This window comes from Electrophorus electricus, chromosome 26 (genome assembly GCF_041902795.1).
Source record: "Electrophorus electricus isolate QZ-2024a chromosome 26, ASM4190279v1, whole genome shotgun sequence".
NCBI classification, from domain to species: Eukaryota; Metazoa; Chordata; class Actinopteri; order Gymnotiformes; family Gymnotidae; genus Electrophorus; species Electrophorus electricus.
Genome location: NC_137522.1, coordinates 12280250 through 12301122, shown reverse-complemented (window position 1 = coordinate 12301122; position 20873 = coordinate 12280250). Strand labels below are relative to the sequence as shown.

The following is a 20873-nucleotide window of genomic DNA, read 5'->3' as shown; positions in this document are numbered from 1 at the left end:
CCGCACCCTAGCCGGCGGTGTCCGTGAACTTCGGCGTGTGGCACTGCTGTGCAGGTTTCAGCGCTTAAGGCGTTCATATTCGCAGCGCACCGAGGCCGGGAACAGCAGCAGCAGCCCGGTCTAATACGCCCACCTACACGGAGCGACACGGGAAGCGGCCCCGACTAATATCGAGGTAAGCGATCGTCTCCGTTGTCCGCCCGTTAATTGACGGCTCTGGCATAAAAAGGACCTGGCGGTTTCCAGCGGTGCGAGTGCGTTAGCGGATGTCGTCGTACAAGTTTCGTTAAAAGACGCGTCCTCCTCCATCGGTTCTGCTATTACCTGCTGTAGACATGTATGTCGGCGTTATTTCATGTTTAAAATAGCCTCTGGTACGATTCCCCTGAAGTATTAACCTGTTTATTCTGCGTTTCGACTTGCTTAAGACGACGACCTGAAACAAAGACCGATTTTGCTATAACTGGTAATTAAAAAAGCAGATGTCTCATCTCATTTAGTAGGCGATTTAAGAGCCAACTCAAACCTCCATAGATCGTATAGCCTTTAATCGTGTTCTGGGTAAACTGGGATTTTTGGCTGAAATGGCAGTCTGTATGAGTCGTTTTTTCTTTCTTCAGTACATGTCTCCACACTTGTTTGCCTGTGTTTGCAGATGGCGAAAGCAGAGCACCGCTTCGGGCAGAGAGATGGCTCCGACCAGAACTTTGATTACATGTTCAAGCTCCTCATCATAGGCAACAGCAGTGTAGGGAAGACCAGTTTCTTATTCAGGTATGCAGATGACTCGTTCAGTAACTCGTTCGTCAGTACCGTTGGAATCGACTTCAAAGTGAAGACAGTTTATCGGAATGACAAGAGAGTAAAACTACAAATCTGGGTGAGTGCGTCGTTAAATGTCGTCTCCTAATCTTCTTTAATGTTCCTGAAATGGTAATTGTGTATTCATATTTGTGCTTCACTTTTCAAAATGTGACGGCTTACCAGCAAGCCCTTGCGCAAAAATAACCCTGGCTGTGTTATTTCACACTCTTGGTGCTTGTGCTGTAGACAGATTGTACAGTAGCCTGTGTGACTGGTTTTCATCATTAGATCAGGGCTTGTGCAGACTACCATGCTCTTTCATGAGACCTCCAGCCCAGATCAAAATGTGTCCCCAAAAACTCACTTCAGCACGGTTCTTAAATCTCACGGTCCTCGCGCACACAAGGTATACACTCCCTTTTCTCCACATCCCAGAAACCTGTGAATGAAAAATCCTTTTTTTTTTTTTGGGAGAAAAAGAAACAGAAGCCTTCTCTTCTTTTGCACTTGCATCATCATCATGGTGGTTGTCATGGCAGCAGTACAGCAGAACACTGCTCACGGGCAGAGCGATCCTAAGAGCCAATTAAAGCAGCTCCTCGGGGTGGGGGTGCTGAGGAGACTGGAGCGTAAACACAAGCTTACGCTTGAAGAGTGAGGAACAGTCTGTTGGAGTCAATTGCAATTTGTGATCAGGGACGAGCCGTAATCAGCACGGACTGAATAGGGTATGAGTGGGAGCCGGAGGTGGTAAAAATAGCATTTCAAAAACAGCTGCAATGTTGCTGACGCCGGAAAGGGCTGAAATTAAGGGTGTTGCGGCATTTCTGGTGCTAAAGCTGGATTCAGATGTCTGAAGCCATAGTCATCCTGAATTATACAAGTTGCTGATTTGTAGTTATCTGTTCTGTTGTGCAATCACAGTAACACCACACACACAATAGATGAGATTTGGATTCATCTGGTAAAGTTGTTGGGTTTTTTGGCCTTCAGCAATCAGATTGACACTGAAACTGTATAATTTTGGTGCCATGCTGTGCAATACATGAAATGAATTCACAGAGAGGAAGTGGGACTCATTAAGGTCAGTTAAGGTCATTGCTGAGATGGAATTGCACAATAGTTCTAGACTCATCCCAGTAATTGATCTCTGTCTCTATGAGTCAGTGCAGCTCTGCCTTAAACTGGTACCACATATTAGACTTGTAGTGCACCTTAGTCTGATAATCAACGTTCTGTTACTTTTGGTTACCTGAACGAAGTGCGTTGGGAGCTGGAATATAACAAAAACATGGTGTCACCGGGTCCCTTATGACACTAGCACAGCTATCTCTCTTTCAAATGTTGGAGTTGACATAAATGCCACTAAAGATAACAGAGCCTCCAGTCTGATTAAAGAGCTTCCTTCCTCTTTTATCCAGTTTAGACCACTACAGACCACATGGTCATATCCTGATCTCAATGTTGATGAGCATTAATGCACATAGAGGCCTCTTCACAACTAGCTTTTCCCGAATAATTAATTTTCCAGCTAATTTGACCCATTATTCATTAGCCTTTTTTTGCATTTCAAAACAGCTGGAAAATCTGCTTTCTAGATGAATAGGGCTTGTTTGTTGCCGTGACTCCGTAGGATACAGCAGGCCAGGAACGCTACAGGACCATCACCACGGCCTACTACAGAGGAGCCATGGGCTTCATCCTCATGTATGACATCACCAACGAGGAGTCTTTTAATGCGGTGCAGGACTGGTAAGTCAAACTCACAGGCGGCGTCACTGCGTGCTTTGTCCTCTGTACCACAGCGGTGCAGGACAGGCCATGGAATGCAGTCCATGCCAGAGAGCTGGCTCTGTTTGGTCTTGTGGTCAGAGCGCAGATTTGCCACTTGGAAGGCTCGGGTTTGTGGTGGCTGCCCTCAGCCTTCACAGCAGGTCTATTCAGTTCGAGCCTGTAAAGGGCTGGTGTCTCTCCTTAGCACTTCGGAGTTGCACTTTTTCACTAATGCCCTTACTACTTTGACTAGGAAAGGAGTCTAATTGGTGAAATTAGATGCTTCGCCGCTGGTTTGGTGCAAAAACCTGTCGACACTAGATTTACGATTGAATGGAATAGCACTGCTGTAGGTCAGCTAATCAGTCCATTATAGTTCTCACTCCTGGCCCCAAAAAACACACTTCTGCGCAGTTTAGCGCTTTCCTTTCACCATCAGGTACACTGGAGGACAACACTGAAATAATGTGCTGAAAGCCTCGAAAACCAAGCCTGAGGAACATTTTCCTACAGACGAAACAACGATGCTACCTTAGAAATATTTATGAATTAGACCCAGATTAGAAACTGCAGCCCATCTGTTGACATGCACAGTTGGTGTTGCACATCCTCCTACTCTTCATCCTCCTGCTCTTCATCAGTGGTCAGTTTCTGACCACAGGGCTGCTGTTGGCTGCATAGTTGGGAGCCCACTCTCAGCTCGGCAATGACAGTGATACTGTAAAACCTCCAGCAACACTGATGTGCATTATATACCGATGCAACACCCACTACCAGGTAGCATGTCTGTGTAGGCTTGAGATTGACTCAAATCCATATCATCCTAAGAATGTGACCTGGGCTACAGTCTATTTCTGTACACATATAAAATGCACCTAGAAGTTGGGGGTGAACCTACTCAAGTGGCCACTGAGCATAGGTTCAAGGTAAGTGTTTCTAACAAACTTGGCTGTGAATGTATATCACATATCTGTTCATACTGGTTTAGGAATGTGCAGATTGCACATTCTTCTAATGACATGTGTCTGTAGTTGAATCCATTCTGTTAATAGTAAATGTTTTTTCTGTTTCAGGGCAACCCAAATTAAGACCTACTCATGGGACAACGCACAGGTGATTTTAGTGGGGAATAAGTGCGACATGGATGATGAGAGAGTTGTACCTGTGGAGAAAGGCAAGCATTTGGCTGATCAGTTAGGTGAGTTTATCAGTTAGGTGCTTTTTGACACAGAAAGATATTTGGACTTAAGTAGAGCCCTAATCAGTTAAACTGAGGCTGTGGGGTTGTGTTCAGGGTTTGAGTACTACGAGGCGAGCGCCAAGGAGAACATCAACGTCAGACAAGTGTTTGAGCGCCTGGTCGACATCATCTGTGTGAAGATGTCTGAGCGGGTGGATGCAGACCCGTCCATGGTCACCGGAGCAAAGACCACCCGGCTTAATGACAACCCCCCCCAGCTACCTCAGAATTGTTGCTGATGTAACCATGTTATCCTGCTGTCATGCACTGACCCATCATCCTGCCCCCACCGCTTCACACCCCTGCCCCTTGGCCACTTTCCATTCTCATTTCACGTGCATTAACGTGGACTTTCTTCCTGTTATATGTACTACTGGTAAGCAGCTACTTTACTGTTATTGCTATGCCATTGGTTTGACTGCATCTCTCAGACTGGATCAGAGTGAAGTCAAAACGGGGACTAGAGCAAAGCACAAAAACCGCTTCTCTGCTGGACACGTTCACTGCCACAAACAGACCCAGGCCTCTCATGTGTAAATCAGACGTCCACAGGCGTGTTACTATAGCATAATCAGTGCTTTACAGATTGGTGTAGCTTCACTTAACGTGTATACAATCTCTTTGCTCCTTCTCCTTAATTGTTGCTCAGTAAAAAGGCACAAGTGTAACCTCAACTCAGACAATTGCAGAATGGCCATAACAACTGTATATTATGCAAAATAATGGCCAATTCTGTTCTGGTGGCCAGTATAAACATGATTGATCAGGGTGGTTTCGATGCTCTGCCTTTTAAGTTGTGCAGAACCACTGGCTGTTGGGTTACTTCTAATATCTACAATGGGCACGATTGCGTGTGTCAGAATATACGGAGCACTTTGCAAATGAGCACTGTTCAATATATTGTGATGTAAAGGTAGCTTAGCACTTGCGTGAGTCAAGATAAATAGCCTATGTCTTACAAAAACAAAAGTTAAATGCAATTTGTTCTATTTATTTAAAAGTGAGTATTCTGTTGTGGAATATATATAATTGAGCATTCTGTGAGTATAATTAATTGTACACTAACTATATTCAGCTGTCAGGTGATATTCAGGTTGTTATTGCACATATTTACGCTTCACTGAATACTTACACAGGCAACAAATTTGAAGAGGAATTACCAACTTTAGAGATGCCAGTATATGTTGAGTATATTGTAAAACTTGTGCACAATTTATTTCTGTTTCAGAAACGTAGCAATTTGGTGTGGAGTTAAACATGTATCACATACAGTGAGTTTTTAATCAAGTGATGTTAGATATTTATGACTGATGTTTTATGTAACTACTATGACATTTATTTCAAATGAAACATTTATAATTGAGACATTATAGCGCATCAGACTGTCCTTGCTGAGTAGATATTTATTTTTACCTTGCTGCAGCCTATACTGGTAACATACAGACTTTTGACTGGTAGACAGTTTGCACAGGGGCATAAAGTGATTGTACAGATCATTGTAAAAGTCAGTTTTAGATGCAATTTGTAACAATAAAAGTAACAATCACAATGTGTTGTGTGCACACTTTGTAAAATTAAGATATTGTTCTAAAAGAAAAAAAAAGTACTATGTGAGTTACAGTGAATGTTGTGGCACGGTCTGCTTAGGATATGAGAACAACTTCATATGCATCTTCAGAAGGAAGAAACCTAATATTTGAACAATGTGTTCATTAAGGTAGTGACTCAGTTACTCTTATAAAGTGCATAGTTGCATAGAAGACTGATACAGTAGTAATTTGGGGAATTCATCAATTTGATTGTTTAAAAACTCAAATGCACATTTTATGCATGAGCTTAATTTAAGTCATTTACAAATACTGTCCTCTAATTAACAGGGTTATCCATCCTTATGTTTTCTATTAATTTACTTTGCTTGTTATGATAGAAACCACTTCTATTTCCATACAAATGTTGTTTTACTGTCACAAATTAGACGCCAGAATACATGTTCCCACATGTGATTCTAGTTATTGACAGAGTTCTTCAAAAATGTAAGTTATAGACCATAATCGAAGTACTGTGTCATTATGGTATTGTGTTGTGGGTATGGAATGGGTAGTAATCTTATATCTAATTATGTTAAATCAATTCACTGAATTTAAATATTGAGTATGAACTGGTTGTAATTTCACAGCTCACGATATCGCTTCGCCTTCATGCTTCATATAGCCCAGTGTACAGTACTGTCTTCCACCACTGTCTCTTAGGTGCATTTTAGATGTACTGATATGGTTTTGCATTTAGGATGTATTTTAAAAAGTAGCCTCAACTCCGATGGTTTTATGGGACGTGTGACACATAGCTATACCAGAGGCTACGGACCGTTTTAATGTCATGGGTGTCGAAGTACCCCTTTAAAAAAGAAAGGGGAAATAAGCCGTTGTACGATAACGCAATTGGATGGACTCTTGCTTGTGTGTCCACGTGTATCCGCCAATCATATCGTCCCATACTAGATACCCGAAGCACGGGAATGATAGGGTTTGACTACGTTTCTGTGAGAACTATACGAGGAAAAGAGGATTGTAAGCTAACAAGCTGGCTGGCTTCTTAGTGTTATACCCGGTAATGTCTTTGACAGAAACAGTCCTAGCCGGATTTGTTGAAACTGTTTTGAATCGGCCTCGGAGGATGTATTTAGTATCTAGCTTTGATTCGACAGGTTATTAATATTGTGTGACACTTCAGTCAGGTTAGCTAGCCTAGCTAGCTAGCTGGCTAACTTCTGTCAGTGACAAACGGATGAATGTTTGTGTGGAAGGAAAATGTCTTATCCTTCATCTGCCTTCCGTAAACTAACGTAACGAATAAGAATTTAGCAACGTGCTGTTCCCCGGTGATTATTTACAGGATTTTGAGTATAGCGTTAGATAAAAGGCATGACTAGTTCATTCACTGGGATTATGAATATGTGTTGTCACTATAGATGGCTAGTTATCTTAGCTAAAATAGGTTAGCTAAGTTAGTGTGTACATCATTCGTTGCACGAGATAAAAAGCTGTTGGGTAGTAAATTTAAGTTGGGAAAAATAAATGTTTAGATTGTCTTGGGAATCCCTATTAAGGTTAGTCGGCGTTCTGTTTTGTGCCTACAGCGTTGACATCTGCCAAGCTTTAGAAATGCCTCAGAAAAACAAGTCTACAACTTCTTGTGGAACTATACAAGCATCTGGACCTGATAGCGGTGAACCACCGCCTGAAACCGATGCGAGAGCTTCGTTGGCTTCTGGAGACAGAGCTGAAAGATCAGAGACGGACCTGGGAGACTTGGAAATAATCAAGTCTCCAAGTGATCCAAAGAAATACAGGTGAGGTTGTTCCTATTATTCGTTGCTTCACTTGAATGCTTTGGCAAAGCCATTTTGGACTCTTCGCTGTGAGGCGCTGTCAGCTTCACTTGGGTTAACTAAATCTGTAACTTCCTTTCAGGTACTTTGAGCTCACAAACGGACTTAGAGCACTGCTGATATCAGATCTAAGCCAGGTACACTCTGAGCACAGAGACACAGATGATGAGGATGATGATGATGATGAGGAGGATGGGGATGATGAGGAAGATGAGGAAGAGGAGGAGGAGGAGAGTTCTGAAGAAGACAACTCTGAGCAAGAGGACCTGGACAATGAGGAGGATGCAGACAGCAGTGAGCAAGACGGAGACAGTAAGGACTCGGATTGCTGCACTGGAGTGAGGAAGAAGAAGAAGGGGAGGTCAGAGAAACAGGTGGTGATCTTTCATAGGTCCTCATTTCAGGGTCTTTTTTTTAATGGTCCCTGAACTCTATTAGCCAGTTCAAGCCCAGTGCTGTACTATCACTCCACTGTCCATCTTATTGTTGTCTACCAGGTCCTTCTGGATATTGAGGTCATGTGTTTTGAACTAGAGTTCAGCCTAGAGTCTGCAGAACAAGATCCCGAGGACTTGGTTTATGGAACATGGATCTTGAGGGTGAACTGTTAGTGTTGCTAACCCCATGTGCTGTCTCTCTCCTAGTCTGCTGCTGCTCTTTGCATATGTGTGGGAAGCTTCAGTGATCCAGAGGACCTGCCGGGTCTGGCCCACTTCCTTGAGCACAGTGAGTTGGCTGTTAGTGTCACGCATGGGTATATCCTCCACACATGCAGATTTGATCCTAGAAGAGGTGTTTTCACTGATTGACCAAGTCCCATTGTTGAGACCCGCAGGCGGAAGGGGGGCGGGGGGGGGGTCTCGGCGCATCTGTGCGGTAGCTAGCATTGGGCTGATTGGAATGAATTCTTCCACCATTGACAGTAGGAGGTTTTTTCCAAAGCACTTGTGGTGTGCTAGGCTTGCACATTTCTTATCTTTCCTTTTGATATCAAGCATGGAGCAAGATTCTCTTGACTGAGCAGGAATTCATAGCAGCCAACTTGGATTGAGTGCCATCTTCCTTCAGGCACCAGGGACTCCACCCCTACCAGCCACTCACCCCGCACTCACCCTCCCATCACAGCAATAAGCTAAGGCCTTCACTGTCTGCTGCCTGTCTCACATAGATCTTGGGGGGGAAGCTGTCGGCCCAAGCCAGCCCTCCTCTCTACTGGTCTCACTTCATTCACAAAACCATCCATCTTAGCGCTACCTGCTGTGGTCTCCCTACGCCTGGCAGAGTTGATGAGGTGGCCTCTAGTGGCAGTAGCAGAGCCTGTGACAGAGAGCTCTGTCACCGTGTGTGTGTGTGTGTGTGTGTGTGTGTGTGTGTGTGTGTGTGTGTGTGTGTGTGTCAGTCAGCCAGCCAGCCAGCCAGCCAGCTTCCCCGTGATCTACATTTTTGGCCTGGGGATGTCAGCTCAACACTTGGAATTCTTGTCTATTGACTTGTGCTAAAATGCATGAACTTTTATCTGACTTTAAATGTGTGTGTGTGTTTCTCCCATTTCTTCTCTATCTCTCTCACTATCTCTCATTATTTCTCTCTCTCTCTCACACACACACACTCTCTCTCTCAGTGGTGTTCATGGGCAGTGAGAAGTACCCAGCTGAGAATGGCTTTGATGCTTTTCTGAAGAAACACGGTGGCAGTGACAATGCTTCCACAGACTGTGAGAGGACCATCTTCCAGTTTGATGTTCAGAGGAAGTACTTCAGAGAGGCACTAGATAGGTGACATGTACATATAAGTAATCTTATTAGACTTATTAAAACTTTGAAAAAGTAAAAGAGAACGTATACGTTCTGAATTTTTTACAGACTCAGTACAGTTATAATTCCTTTGTATGATTTATATAAGTGGACTTTTACATCCTATAATTCATAAAGGTTGTTGTCACAGAATTGTCCTTGAGTACTAATACACCTTAGAATAAAAATCTTCCACTTTGTCAAATTCTCTAAATGTTGTGTAATAAACTGCAGTGAGCTACAACACCACCACAGTACAGGGTTTTAAAGCACATTTATTTGGCATCACTGCAGATTTTATACTGTTGCATTAGTGATCTTTGAACTAGAGCACTAAAGCACACACTGGGTCCATATCATATGTTCTATGTAAAACTTAAGTTAGTCCTAAGGAGTTTGTAGCACATTTATGGTCATTTCCAAATGGGATCTAAACCAAGACTACATTTTTTGCTGGCTCTGTTTAATGTGCCCACAGGTGGGCACAGTTTTTCATCTGTCCTCTGATGATAGAGGACGCCATTGACCGGGAGGTGGAGGCAGTTGACAGTGGTTAGTTGACAGTACTACATGTTAATAATGTCATCATTAAATATGCTGTTATTGTGCTTTCAGTGATCAATATATACTATGTACATGTATTTATTTTTTTGCCCTGCTCTGCAGAATACCAGCTGGCCAAGCCGTCAGACTCTCATCGTAAAGAAATGCTGTTTGGAAGCCTAGCAAAGCCCAAACACCCAATGAGCAAATTTTGCTGGGGTCAGATCACATTCAAAATTTTACATCATGTTCATAAGTGTTTCCCTAATATTTTGTATCTCTTCTCTCTGGATTTTTATCCTGAACATGACTCTCAAGTTTTATGGGATTAAGAATTTCGTAGTTTTAAAGTCACTATCTTGCGCTCAACCTCAAGTGGGTTATTGAAGCAACTGAGTAAGGCATGCTGTCTTTTGTGTGAACTGTTAGGGAACGCCCAGACTCTGAAGCACGAGCCGAAGGAGAAGGGCACAAACACTTATGAGCGTCTGCGGGACTTCTGGAGGAGGCACTACTCTGCCCATTACATGACCCTCACCGTTCAGTCCAGAGGTATCGGAGGGGCTCTGTCCCTGTCAGTTTCCATCATATGCACTGTGAAATTCACTACGCTGACAGTCATATTTTGAGTCATTCTGAGTCATATTTTGAGAGAACCTGCTCCTCTATGTATGACTTTGCACGAGGGAAATTGCTTTGCCATGGTCCAGGAGTCCTTAATCTGACGGTGGCAGTAATGGAATAATACAATGCCCCTTTTCATCCGCTGCGCAGAGACACTGGACACCTTAGAGGAATGGGTGAGGGAGATCTTCACCAAAGTCCCCAACAAGTGAGTCTGGTTTCGGTGTTCAGTGCAGCCTCATTTGCCACCTGGCAGGATTTCCAGCTAACTTTATGCGGCACTGTTTTTTATACCCCCCAGTTTTGAGCCACGTCCTGATTTTTCCAACCTTCAGGACCCCTTTGACACCCCACATTTCTGTAAACTTTACAGAGGTACTGCATGTTTCCTTGCACAAGGTCAGGGTATTGTTTAGCAATATGTGACTATGTGGTCACTGACCACTCAGACATACATTCAGAATTGTTGCAGTTATGACCCTGACACCTTTCTTCACTAACACGGAAAACTTCTGTGTCTTTAAGAGGTCCATGATTTTTTAATTTTGTGATTAAAAGAATACTTGGTGACTGAAAATAAATCAAAGTCAATGTTAACAGTTATCATGACTCATGACTATCATGACTTGTTTGATCGAACCATCCCATGAACCCCCCCCCCCCCATCATCTGAGCACAATGTGCTCATGTTTGCTGTTTATGATATTGTGACTCCTTTTTGTAGTGGTTCCTGTGAGAAAGATCCATGCTTTGACCATCAGCTGGGCTTTGCCTCCCCAGGGCAAGTATTACAGGTGAGTGGCAGGAAGTCATGTCACCTCAGTTCAATTGTCCATTTGCATTCGACCTTCTAATGAGTCTCAGCTTGCTGCTGTCAAGTTGACAATGTTCTGCAGCCTGCCTTGGATGCATAGTGTCTTGTTCCTGATTAGAAATGATATAGTTTATATCTGCATTCATATTCATGTACATCTCTTTCTTTTCTAATGTCTTGTTAATTTTACTTTATTGTACTCCTTTGCTTTCTTGTAATGCAGTTCTGAATCTTACACTGTATAACCCGGTATAAATGTAAAATTGTTAAAAGAATGTGTGTGTGTGTGTGTGTGTGTGTGTGTGTGTGTGTGTGTGTGTGTGTGTGTGTGTGTGTGTGTGTGTGTGTGTCATGTGTAATGCAGAGTGAAACCTTTGCACTACATTTCCTGGCTGATTGGTCACGAGGGCACCGGCAGTATACTCTCCATGCTCCGCAAGAAGTGAGTTCAGTTACGCTACTGCCCTTTACCCTCCAGTATGTCCCCAGATGAGGTCGGTCCTGCATGGGGGCTAATGCTCCTTTGGCTTGTGTGCAGGTGTTGGGCTTTGGCCTTGTTTGGAGGGAACAGTGAGACAGGATTTGACCAGAACACCACCTACTCCATCTTTTCCATCTCCATCACCCTGACAGACGAGGGCTACCAGAACTTCTACCAAGTAAGAGAATCCTCACACTGATTCTCTGTTGAGAAATGTACTACCCTTTTGTCCAAGTCATGGTACAGGACAGAGGAGCTAGAGCGACCACTGACAAGTTTAGTTGAGGAATGTAAATGTGACGTATGTCCTAAATATGGGAAGGGAATTTGGAAGATGATTTTGTGGGGTTCTAAGGACGCAGTGATGAACGTGGCAGGAAAGCAGACGAGAAGTACTTTAGTCACATGATTAGTGGAATGCATTTATTAAGGCCACATCACCAGAGGGACGATGAATGATTACTTGTGAACAGAAAGAGGAGAGCAAAATGGGAACAGTTTCGGAAAATTTAGAGAAGCTGAGATTCACCTGCCAAGAGTTGTGTGCAAAGGATGGCAGTCATGTAAAATTTTTGTATGGAGCAACTTACGATGTCCTTCCAACTGGCCAAAATCTTGCACTGTAGGTATGTGGGAGGGTTGGGAAGCTTATTTTATCAGCACATGAGGTTAGTTTGTCACAGGGACAATATACATGGAGACATAATGAGGTGCTGAGTTCATTAGCCTGTTTATTCAATAATAAGCTTCCCAGAGTTCACTGAGACAGGATGTGGTGTGGTATGGAGAAATGAATCAAATAGTGCATTTTATAGAGTTAACAGTTCCATTTGATGATGCAGTGGCTGAAGCTTTTCGAGAAGAAGTAACTGAAATGTGCAGACTTGGTGGCTGAGGTAAGAGAACACATATGAGACCAGCAGAGACAGGTGCTATGGACTCTGTAGCTAGGTCTGCCAGAACCTTGTGGGATATGGTTTGAGTCTGTAAGCTAAGGGTAGCTGTGAAGGAATTATCTGTGTCAAGGGCTAGTCAGTGGTTGTGGATGAAGGAGAGCCTCTGCTAGTTGGTAAAATGCATTATAAAATGGAATGTCTGAGGTGTTTAGTGTCTCAGGTACATGGAAGACCAGGTGAGTGGATTGTTGTCAAGTCAATGCCATGTCTAGAATGGTAAAATCCATATGAAACTGGTGCCACTGAGTATGCATTAACTGATTATGCATTAGCTGGTACAGCCTTAGTCACCGGGGAGTCTGGTAGGTTTTGGTTTTTAGTTAGGAAGTGATTGGTTGCGTGGGGGTGGCACATCAGGTGGCAAACTGATGAAACTGGGCACACATTAATGGTGCCAGTGGTCCTGGGTACGGCCTTCCTCGCCAGGGAGGCCAGTGTGGGTTCACATATGAAGATGTTTTGTATGCGGTTGGTTTTAAAGAGTGCTTGAAAGGTGGTGGGTTCGGGGTGTCAGACCTCACAGACCTCACTGTTGAGCCTTCTGGAAGTGCCGTGGGCTTCGTTCAATCAAACCCAGAGAAGTGCTTTCCTGGTGACCCCAGTGAAGAGCTTTGGTTGTTATTTCTATTATGGAGTGGGTTGGCACAGCGTATCTGACAAATTATCTTGTGTATAGTTAGTTTATTGTTTATTTTTAACCAGCTTGTTATAATGAAGTTAACTTTTTCTTTCATGTAGGTGATCCATTTGGTATTTCAGTATCTGAAGATGCTTCAGAAATTTGGCCCTCAGCAGAGGTTTGATCAAACACAGACACCAAACTGATAATGTGTGTGTGTGCACGCGTGCGTGCGTTACATTGACATCATTTTGTGTGTCTCAGGATTTATGAAGAAATACAGAAGATCGAAGCGAATGAGTTCCATTATCAAGAACAAGTAAGTTCACCTCACTCTGACATGAAGGACAGTGATGGACATGATGGAAGTTGTTTTATTTTTTTCATTATTGTTTTGTAGTTTGTTGTTTGTTTTTGTTTGTTTTTTACTTTAACTTTTCTGTATTATTATTGTGTCTTTTGACAGACTGATCCAATTGAGTTTGTAGAGAACATTTGTGAGAATATGCAGCTTTTCCCAAAAGAAGACTTCCTGTGTGGAGACCAGCTCATGTTCGAATATAACCCAGAGGTACACTACCAGCCACAATATGATACCTATAATATAATCCAGAAGTGCACTACCAGCCACAATATGATACCTATAATATAACCCAGAGGTACACTACCAGCCACAATATGATACCTATAATATAACCCAGAAGTGCACTACCAGCCACAATATTATACCTATAATATAACCCAGAAGTGCACTACCAGCCACAATATTATACCTATAATATAACCCAGAAGTGCACTACCAGCCACAATATGATACCTATAATATAACCCAGAAGTGCACTACCAGCCACAATATGATACCTATAATATAACCCAGAAGTGCACTACCAGCCACAATATGATACCTATAATATAACCCAGAAGTGCACTACCAGCCACAATATGATACCTATAATATAACCCAGAAGTGCACTACCAGCCACAATATGATACCTATAATATAACCCAGAGGTGCACTACCAGCCACAATATGATACCTATAATATAACCCAGAGGTGCGCTACCAGCCACAATATGATACCTATAATATAACCCAGAGGTGCACTACCAGCCACAATATGATACCTATAATATAACCCAGAGGTGCACTGCCAGCCACAATATGATACCTATAATATAACCCAGAGGTGCACTACCAGCCACAATATGATACCTATAATAGAACCCAGAGGTGCACTACCAGCCACAATATGATACCTATAATAGAACCCAGAGGTACACTACCAGCCACAATATTATGCCTATAACATAACCCAGAGGTGCACTACCAGCCACAATATGATGCCTATAACATAACCCAGAGGTGCACTACCAGCCACAATATGATGCCTATAACAGAACCCAGAGGTACACTACCAGCCACAATATGATGCCTATAACAGAACCCAGAGGTGCACTACCAGCCACAATATGATGCCTATAACAGAACCCAGAGGTGCACTACCAGCCACAATATGATGCCTATAACATAACCCAGAGGTGCACTACCAGCCACAATATGATGCCTATAACATAACCCAGAGGTGCACTACCAGCCACAATATGATGCCTATAACATAACCCAGAGGTGCACTACCAGCCACAATATGATGCCTATAACATAACCCAGAGGTGCACTACCAGCCACAATATGATGCCTATAACATAACCCAGAGGTGCACTACCAGCCACAATATGATGCCTATAACATAACCCAGAGGTGCACTACCAGCCACAATATGATGCCTATAACATAACCCAGAGGTGCACTACCAGCCACAATATGATGCCTATAACAGAACCCAGAGGTGCACTACCAGCCACAATATGATGCCTATAACATAACCCAGAGGTTATATTACCACTACCAGCCAAAATCAGACAACTGAAATTACAGTCGCAATAGACATTGAAATGAAGTAAAGGTCAGTGGAAATAAACGCCTTTGCCTGTGCGTGCGTGCAGGTGATTTCTCGCGCCTTGGCTCTGCTGACTCCAGAGAGGGCCAATCTGCTGCTGCTGTCCCCGGAGCACGAGGGTCTCTGCTCTTTAAAGGAGAAGTGGTTTGGTACCCAGTACAGTGTGGAAGGTGGGAATCCAGTCCAGTTTTATGCAGAATGACACCACATGATTCACACCATCCCTGCCAGGCAAACACGCTTGTTCAGATCTGGGAGAATGTACCTGCTTGGACAAGAAGGACAACTGTGTTTCCTTGGTGTTGGTGATTTCATGTATAGGAATAGCTCCATGCATCATGCAGTGTTGCTCTCATATAAAAAAAAAAAATTAAGATTCATTTATATATAGAAAAGCAACTTGGACAAAATGACATTTTGCCACAAGGTTCCTTTGTAAACTGACATGGTAGCATGTCAGAAATATTCTTTCCAAAAATCCCCAGCTGTGTCTTTTTTTTAAATGTGACTTGTAAATAGTTTGTCTAAGCTTTGTTGGAAGCCATCATGTGCTGGCATCTGGGGGGGTTAATTTTATTCTTTTTATTAAAGTAGATTTTTAGCCCCTTCTACAACCATACAGCATGTGAATTCATACCATGCTGTGCTTTCTAAATGTTGGAACACCCACAACATGTTGCAATTATTTAGTGTCAGCGGGGCCTTACATTCGTGTGTGTGTGTGTGTGTGTGTGTGTGTGTGTGTGTTATACTTTGGCCTTTACAGATGTGGCTGGGGAATGGGGTGAGCAGTGGGCTGGAGATTTCCCCCTGAACCCAGAACTTCACCTCCCTGCAGAGAACAAGTTCATAGGTTAGCCTGCTAACTCGGTCTCTCTTTAGTCTGGGTGTGGGTGTGGGTGTGGGTGTGCGCTGGGCACCAATTTTTTGCATTTGTGTGTCGTCTTGTAGCCACAGATTTCACCCTGAAAACATCAGACTGTCCTGACACTGAGTTCCCTGTCAAAATTATTGACAACAGCAGAGGGCGACTGTGGTTCAAAAAGGACAAGAAGTTCAAAATACCAAAAGGTGTGTGCCTAAGCACGCATGTGTTCAGGCGTGTGTGCGCGTGTGCGCGTGTGTGCGTGTGTGTGTGTGTGCGTGCGTGCGCGCGCGTGCGTGTGTGCGTGCGTGTGCGTGCGCGCGTGTGTATTTGTGCGCGTGTGTATGTGTGCGTGTGTATGTGTGCGCGTGTGTGTGCGTGTGTATGTGTGCGTGTGTGTGCGCGTGCATGAGCACACGTGTTCAAAGAGAAGCTGATTGAGAGACACAAACGGGACCCTTTTTCTCAAATAGCACCACAGTTAACATTTCTTTTACATGCGCGAGAGTGTGTTCAGTGTGATGTTCAGTCCACCGTTTTAACAATGAGCTGCCTGCGGGGGGGGAACCAGCCCAGATGACTGCATGTTTCTCCTCATTCCTCCCTCCAGCGTACATCCGCTTCAACTTGCTCACGCCCCTTATCCAGGAGTCTCCGGAAAAGTGAGTGACCATTTACTTTCCTGTACCCTCCACCACACTGAGCAAAATACACATCAGGATCTCCATGTCCCACCTGTTTTCTCCTGTTCACCTGACTTTGCCTCTGCAGCCTGGTGCTGTTTGACATCTTCGTCAACATCCTGGCCCATAACCTGGCCGAGCCGGCCTATGACGCAGATGTGGCGCAGCTGGAGTACAAGCTGATGCCCGGCGACCACGGCCTGGTTGTACGGCTCAAGGGCTTCAACCACAAATTGCCCGTAAGTATAGAAGAGCATCAGGGCAACATGAATTATGTTACTGTATTCAGAAATACATGGCAAACAACCTGTTTCACCTGTCGGAAAGCTTTTGAATAGGTCTAAATGGCTTTAAATAGCTTTATGTGAATTAGTCATTAGATTTAACCACTCTGATTCAAGATTCCCTTCTACTGCCCATTTTGTGACTCGCAATAAAATAAAATCAGTTTTATATCTTCACACACAGAGTGTTCATTTCAAAACTTTTTTTCTTTATAGTTTAGCGCCTTATGTTTAACATTTTACTCTTATATTTCATTTTTATTTTTGTTTGTTTTTTACTTTGCGACCCTCCAGTTGCTGCTGGAGCTGATCGTGGACTACCTCGCTGACTTCACCACCACTCCGGACGTGTTCAGCATGTTTACTGAGCAGCTCAAGAAGACGTACTTCAACATCCTCATCAAGCCAGAGAGGCTGGGAAAGTCCGTCTGCTTTAGAGATCCATCAGACCACGTGTGCTCAGTCCTGCTCCAGACATATGCCATAGTGTTTAGTTCCAACCTCAATGTCATGTGCCTGCATCTAATGCTGACATGCTCCTGACTGGCTTAAACAGATCTGTTATATTTAAGATGAGACATAAATTTATAAGGCAGAAGATGTCAGAAGGGGGGCTGATCACTCCTGGTTGCTGTAATCTGGATCAAAAGCTTCTCTGTTTGTCCCTGGTTGAGAATGTTGTTAAAGCTGATGCCTGATTGGCTGGCCTCTCTTCTGTCACAGAGACGTGCGTCTACAGATACTGGAACACTCTCGCTGGTCAGTCATCCAGAAGTACCAGGCCGTCGTAAAGAACCTCACCGTGGACGATCTCATGCTGTTTGTTGCCAAATTCAAGGCAGAGATGTTTGTGGAAGGTCTAGTGCAGGGGAACTTCACTAGTGCTGTGAGTCTCCTCTAATGTTAGGTCGGTATCTCCGTGCAGGAGAGGCTGATTTAAGAGAAGTCTCCTCCTGATTTGGGACAGTCTTACTCATAAGAGTGCTTTATGAAATATTGGCCCTGTGATTATTTATGGTAAGTAGTTATGTACTTATGGGAAGAACATTCCTAATTGCAGTGATGCTTCTGCACCTCTAGGAATCCAAGGAGTTCCTGCAGTACTTCATTAAGTAAGTGTTGCATTATTATCTTTTATTACTCCCTTGCTCGTTTTTTTCCTCAGTATCAAGGCCAGCGGTTCCCTCATTCCTGGTTCAACTCCATGCACTGTACGCTTTGGTGTCTCCCTTGCCCTAAAACACCTCATCTGACCCGCTGAGCCACTATCCAGCTTCTCACGAGTCACCAGCGAGCCCTTTATGAGCCAGTGTGAATCTGTTTATGAGCCTCAGTTGTGTTCAGGCAGGGTAAATGCAAACACGTTGAATGCCACTGACCAAAACCATACATCCCCACCACTGCACAACAGTGTACTGGCTGCTCCCCATTGCTGGCCACGTTTTGGATGTTCCAGTCTCATTGTTTGATCAGTGCTGTGTCTTGTAGGAGGCTCCAGTTCCAGCCTCTCCCTGCTGAGCCTCCTGTCCTGTTCCGGGTGGTGGAGCTACCTCAGAAGCATCACCTGTGTAAGGTGCAGTCCCTCAACAAAGGCGACGCCAATTCTGAGGTCACCGTTTATTATCAGGTATTTACCACTTTCTGACCAAATACCCAGTCCGGGAAGCTAGTGGCCCTGTGACGTTTATTATGACATACTGTCCCGAGCTGATTGGTTCTGGGCTCGGGTACTTGTTGATGTTTTTCTCCCTTTTTCCAGTCAGGACTTAAGAACCTCCGAGAACACACACTGATGGAGCTGCTGGTGGTAAGAGCTTATAACCACAGTTCTTTTGTATGACCACATGGGCAACCGAGATTGTATCACTGATGTGTGCGTGTTGTTCTTCTGTTGGTTAGATGCACATGGAGGAACCCTGCTTTGATTTCCTGAGGACTAAAGAAACTTTAGGGTCAACTGAGATTTGCTTATTCACAACAGTCACTTCTCTAACAGTTCAGGTGTCCTTGAGTGGCTGCTTGTGATGAAAGAGGATGCGTGTTCTTTCTATCCTGTCTCACAGGTATCAGGTCTACCCCACCTGCAGAAACACCTCCGGTGTCCTTGGCTTCTCCATTACGGTTGAGACTCAGGCAACCAAGTTCAGGCAAGTTCTTAGCTCCCCTTTATAGAAGGGGCTTCAGTGTCAGCCGCTGCTCTGCTTTAAATACTTGGCAGTGCATCAGTGAATAAAGCATGAAACAGTGCAAATCAGCAATTCTGCACTATTCTACGTGGACTTCAGTTTTTATTAGGTTATTAATAACATTTTCAGATCACATTGTGGAAACAAAACCCAACAGTAAAGGTGTCTCTTGATGGTCAAATATGATACCAGTTTGTATCACGTGTGTCCAACATCATCTCTCTCTCTCTCTCTCGCAGCACGGACTTTGTGGAGACCAAGATCGAAGAGTTCTTGGTGAACTTTGGAGAGAAGCTGAGTAACCTCTCGGCTGAGGCCTTCCAGACGCAGGTCACTGCTCTGATCAAGCTGAAGGAGTGTGAGGACACACACCTTGGTGAGGAGGTTGACAGGAACTGGTTCGAGGTGGTCACAGAGCAGTACCTGTTCAATCGCCTCAATAAAGAGGTGAGAGAATTCACATCATCCACTCTCTACTGCTTTATTTTACATGGGGTCACTTCTCAAGTTCACTCAAATGATTCATGCAGTGATTCAAACATATTAGTACAGATAACAGCTAGAGTGTGCTTCAGGGAAATCCCATGAGAGTACCCTCAGATGAGATCATGGACTTGTTGGTTGTTCTTGTTGACAGATTGAAGCTCTGAAGCAGATGACCAAAGCAGAGCTGGTCTCTTGGTTCATGGAGCACAGAGGCGCACAGAACCGGAAGCTCAGCATACACGTAGGGGCTAGGCAGATATCAGCAGATATCTGAACAGAGGGGATATTACAGTATTGTCATCTCTGAACACCAGTGCTGACATACAGGAGTGTCATTTATACCACTGCTTATTTAGTCTAGGAAGTCTTAACATTTCTTGCTTGTAAGTCTTAAATCTTTGCTCTGCATCTAAACCCAGTGCCTGTGTGTGTTGCCAGGCTTGAATGTATATGGAAATGTATACTGTGAGCTGCTGTGCAAACCAACGCAAGTGCTAAAGTTGCTGGGTCTAATTGCATGGCTCTCTCCAACTCCAGGTGGCAGGCTTTGGTGAAGTGGAGAAAGGGCTTCACGGAGACAGCCAGACCTGCGCTGACCCAGCGGGGAACACCGGAGACGCCAGGTCATCCTCCTACGGAGAAGTGTCCAAGCTCACCTTCCTGCCAGCCTCGGTCGCCCTGGCTGGGGCCACGGCGATCACGGACATCCGTGCATTCACCTCTTCTCTCACGCTCTACCCCTACCACAAAATCCTGGCCTAGACCAGAACTCCAGGCTCGGTGGCACAGCGCACAGTCAGGAAAGATCTCAGGAATACCTGCTCTGGTGTACTTGCTTGAAGGACTACCTCATGTTTGAAGAACTGTGCAACGAACTTTTTTTAAGTTCTCTAAAGATAATAAACATTAATGAATTCGGATGACAGTTCATATCAGTACCCACATATGGAAAAGGAATGAGGAAGACTTACTGACACCTTTAAACGTTTATTATAGGATTTGGTGTCAGAATGTTAAATACATTACCATAGAAATTAAACATCAGGCTATAAAATCTAAAAGTATATATATCAATATTAACTGAGCAAAAGAATGACAGTGTTAATGGACACTAGTATTGAAGGGTGAGTTGTTGCTATCAGCAGAATGTTTTAACTTGGGTTCTGTGCACTGAGCGAGAAAAGTAATTAAAAATGACCGCTGTAGGGCATCAGTCATCCAGGACGTCACTGTCCTGATATGGGCAGAGGGTCTTAACTTCTGCTTCGACTGCTGTAGTGACGCATGTTTTAATCATGTTTATTAATCAAATGTGCATATTTAATAAATTGGACTAGAGTACTAACTGTATTCTTGTGTGATGGACATGCTCCTTA

General features: G+C 43.9%; 2 protein-coding genes across 4 annotated transcripts; both read left to right on the top strand.

Moving 5' to 3' along the window:
- Positions 1-19: 19 nt before the first annotated feature.
- On the top strand, positions 20-5366 carry rab3b (RAB3B, member RAS oncogene family). 3 transcript variants are annotated; one of them, XM_027005522.3, is made up of 5 exons: positions 20-175; positions 656-880; positions 2438-2556; positions 3651-3775; positions 3872-5366. In XM_027005522.3, the coding sequence occupies exons 2-5, from the start codon at positions 656-658 to the stop codon at positions 4054-4056; spliced, it is 654 nt and encodes a 217-aa protein (XP_026861323.1). In that variant the 5' UTR covers positions 20-175; the 3' UTR covers positions 4057-5366. The 3 variants fall into 3 exon arrangements, with proteins under 3 accessions (XP_026861323.1, XP_035379178.1, XP_026861324.1); XM_035523285.2 differs by lacking the exon at positions 20-175 and adding an exon at positions 192-337; XM_027005523.3 differs by lacking the exon at positions 20-175 and adding an exon at positions 355-466.
- Positions 5367-6329: 963 nt separating this feature from the next.
- nrd1b (nardilysin b (N-arginine dibasic convertase)) lies at positions 6330-20847 on the top strand. Its single transcript, XM_035523317.2, has 31 exons — positions 6330-6424; positions 6954-7166; positions 7288-7579; positions 7850-7931; positions 8827-8980; positions 9477-9550; positions 9665-9760; positions 9971-10093; positions 10316-10373; positions 10467-10540; positions 10890-10959; positions 11344-11421; positions 11518-11638; positions 13155-13213; positions 13300-13354; positions 13502-13606; positions 15040-15163; positions 15760-15846; positions 15945-16064; positions 16469-16520; positions 16630-16780; positions 17120-17247; positions 17549-17711; positions 17906-17937; positions 18314-18452; positions 18585-18632; positions 18725-18777; positions 18889-18972; positions 19251-19458; positions 19649-19738; positions 20035-20847. The coding sequence occupies exons 2-31, from the start codon at positions 6979-6981 to the stop codon at positions 20257-20259; spliced, it is 3333 nt and encodes a 1110-aa protein (XP_035379210.1). The 5' UTR covers positions 6330-6424; positions 6954-6978; the 3' UTR covers positions 20260-20847.
- The last annotated feature ends 26 nt before the right edge of the window (positions 20848-20873 follow it).

What these genes read in the sequence shown, in the direction of transcription:
- nrd1b (XM_035523317.2), top strand. Translation starts at nt 6,979, where the DNA reads ATGCCTCAGAAAAACAAGTCTACAACTTCTTGTGGAACTATACAAGCA. An exon ending in AATGAGCAAATTTTGCTGGG is followed by an intron (nt 9,761 to 9,970) that starts GTCAGATCACAT and finishes GTGAACTGTTAG; the next exon opens with GGAACGCCCAGACTCTGAAG. An exon ending in CTCTCCATGCTCCGCAAGAA is followed by an intron (nt 11,422 to 11,517) that starts GTGAGTTCAGTT and finishes GCTTGTGTGCAG; the next exon opens with GTGTTGGGCTTTGGCCTTGT.
- rab3b (XM_027005522.3), top strand. Translation starts at nt 656, where the DNA reads ATGGCGAAAGCAGAGCACCGCTTCGGGCAGAGAGATGGCTCCGACCAG. An exon ending in GAGTAAAACTACAAATCTGG is followed by an intron (nt 881 to 2,437) that starts GTGAGTGCGTCG and finishes GTGACTCCGTAG; the next exon opens with GATACAGCAGGCCAGGAACG. An exon ending in GCATTTGGCTGATCAGTTAG is followed by an intron (nt 3,776 to 3,871) that starts GTGAGTTTATCA and finishes GGTTGTGTTCAG; the next exon opens with GGTTTGAGTACTACGAGGCG.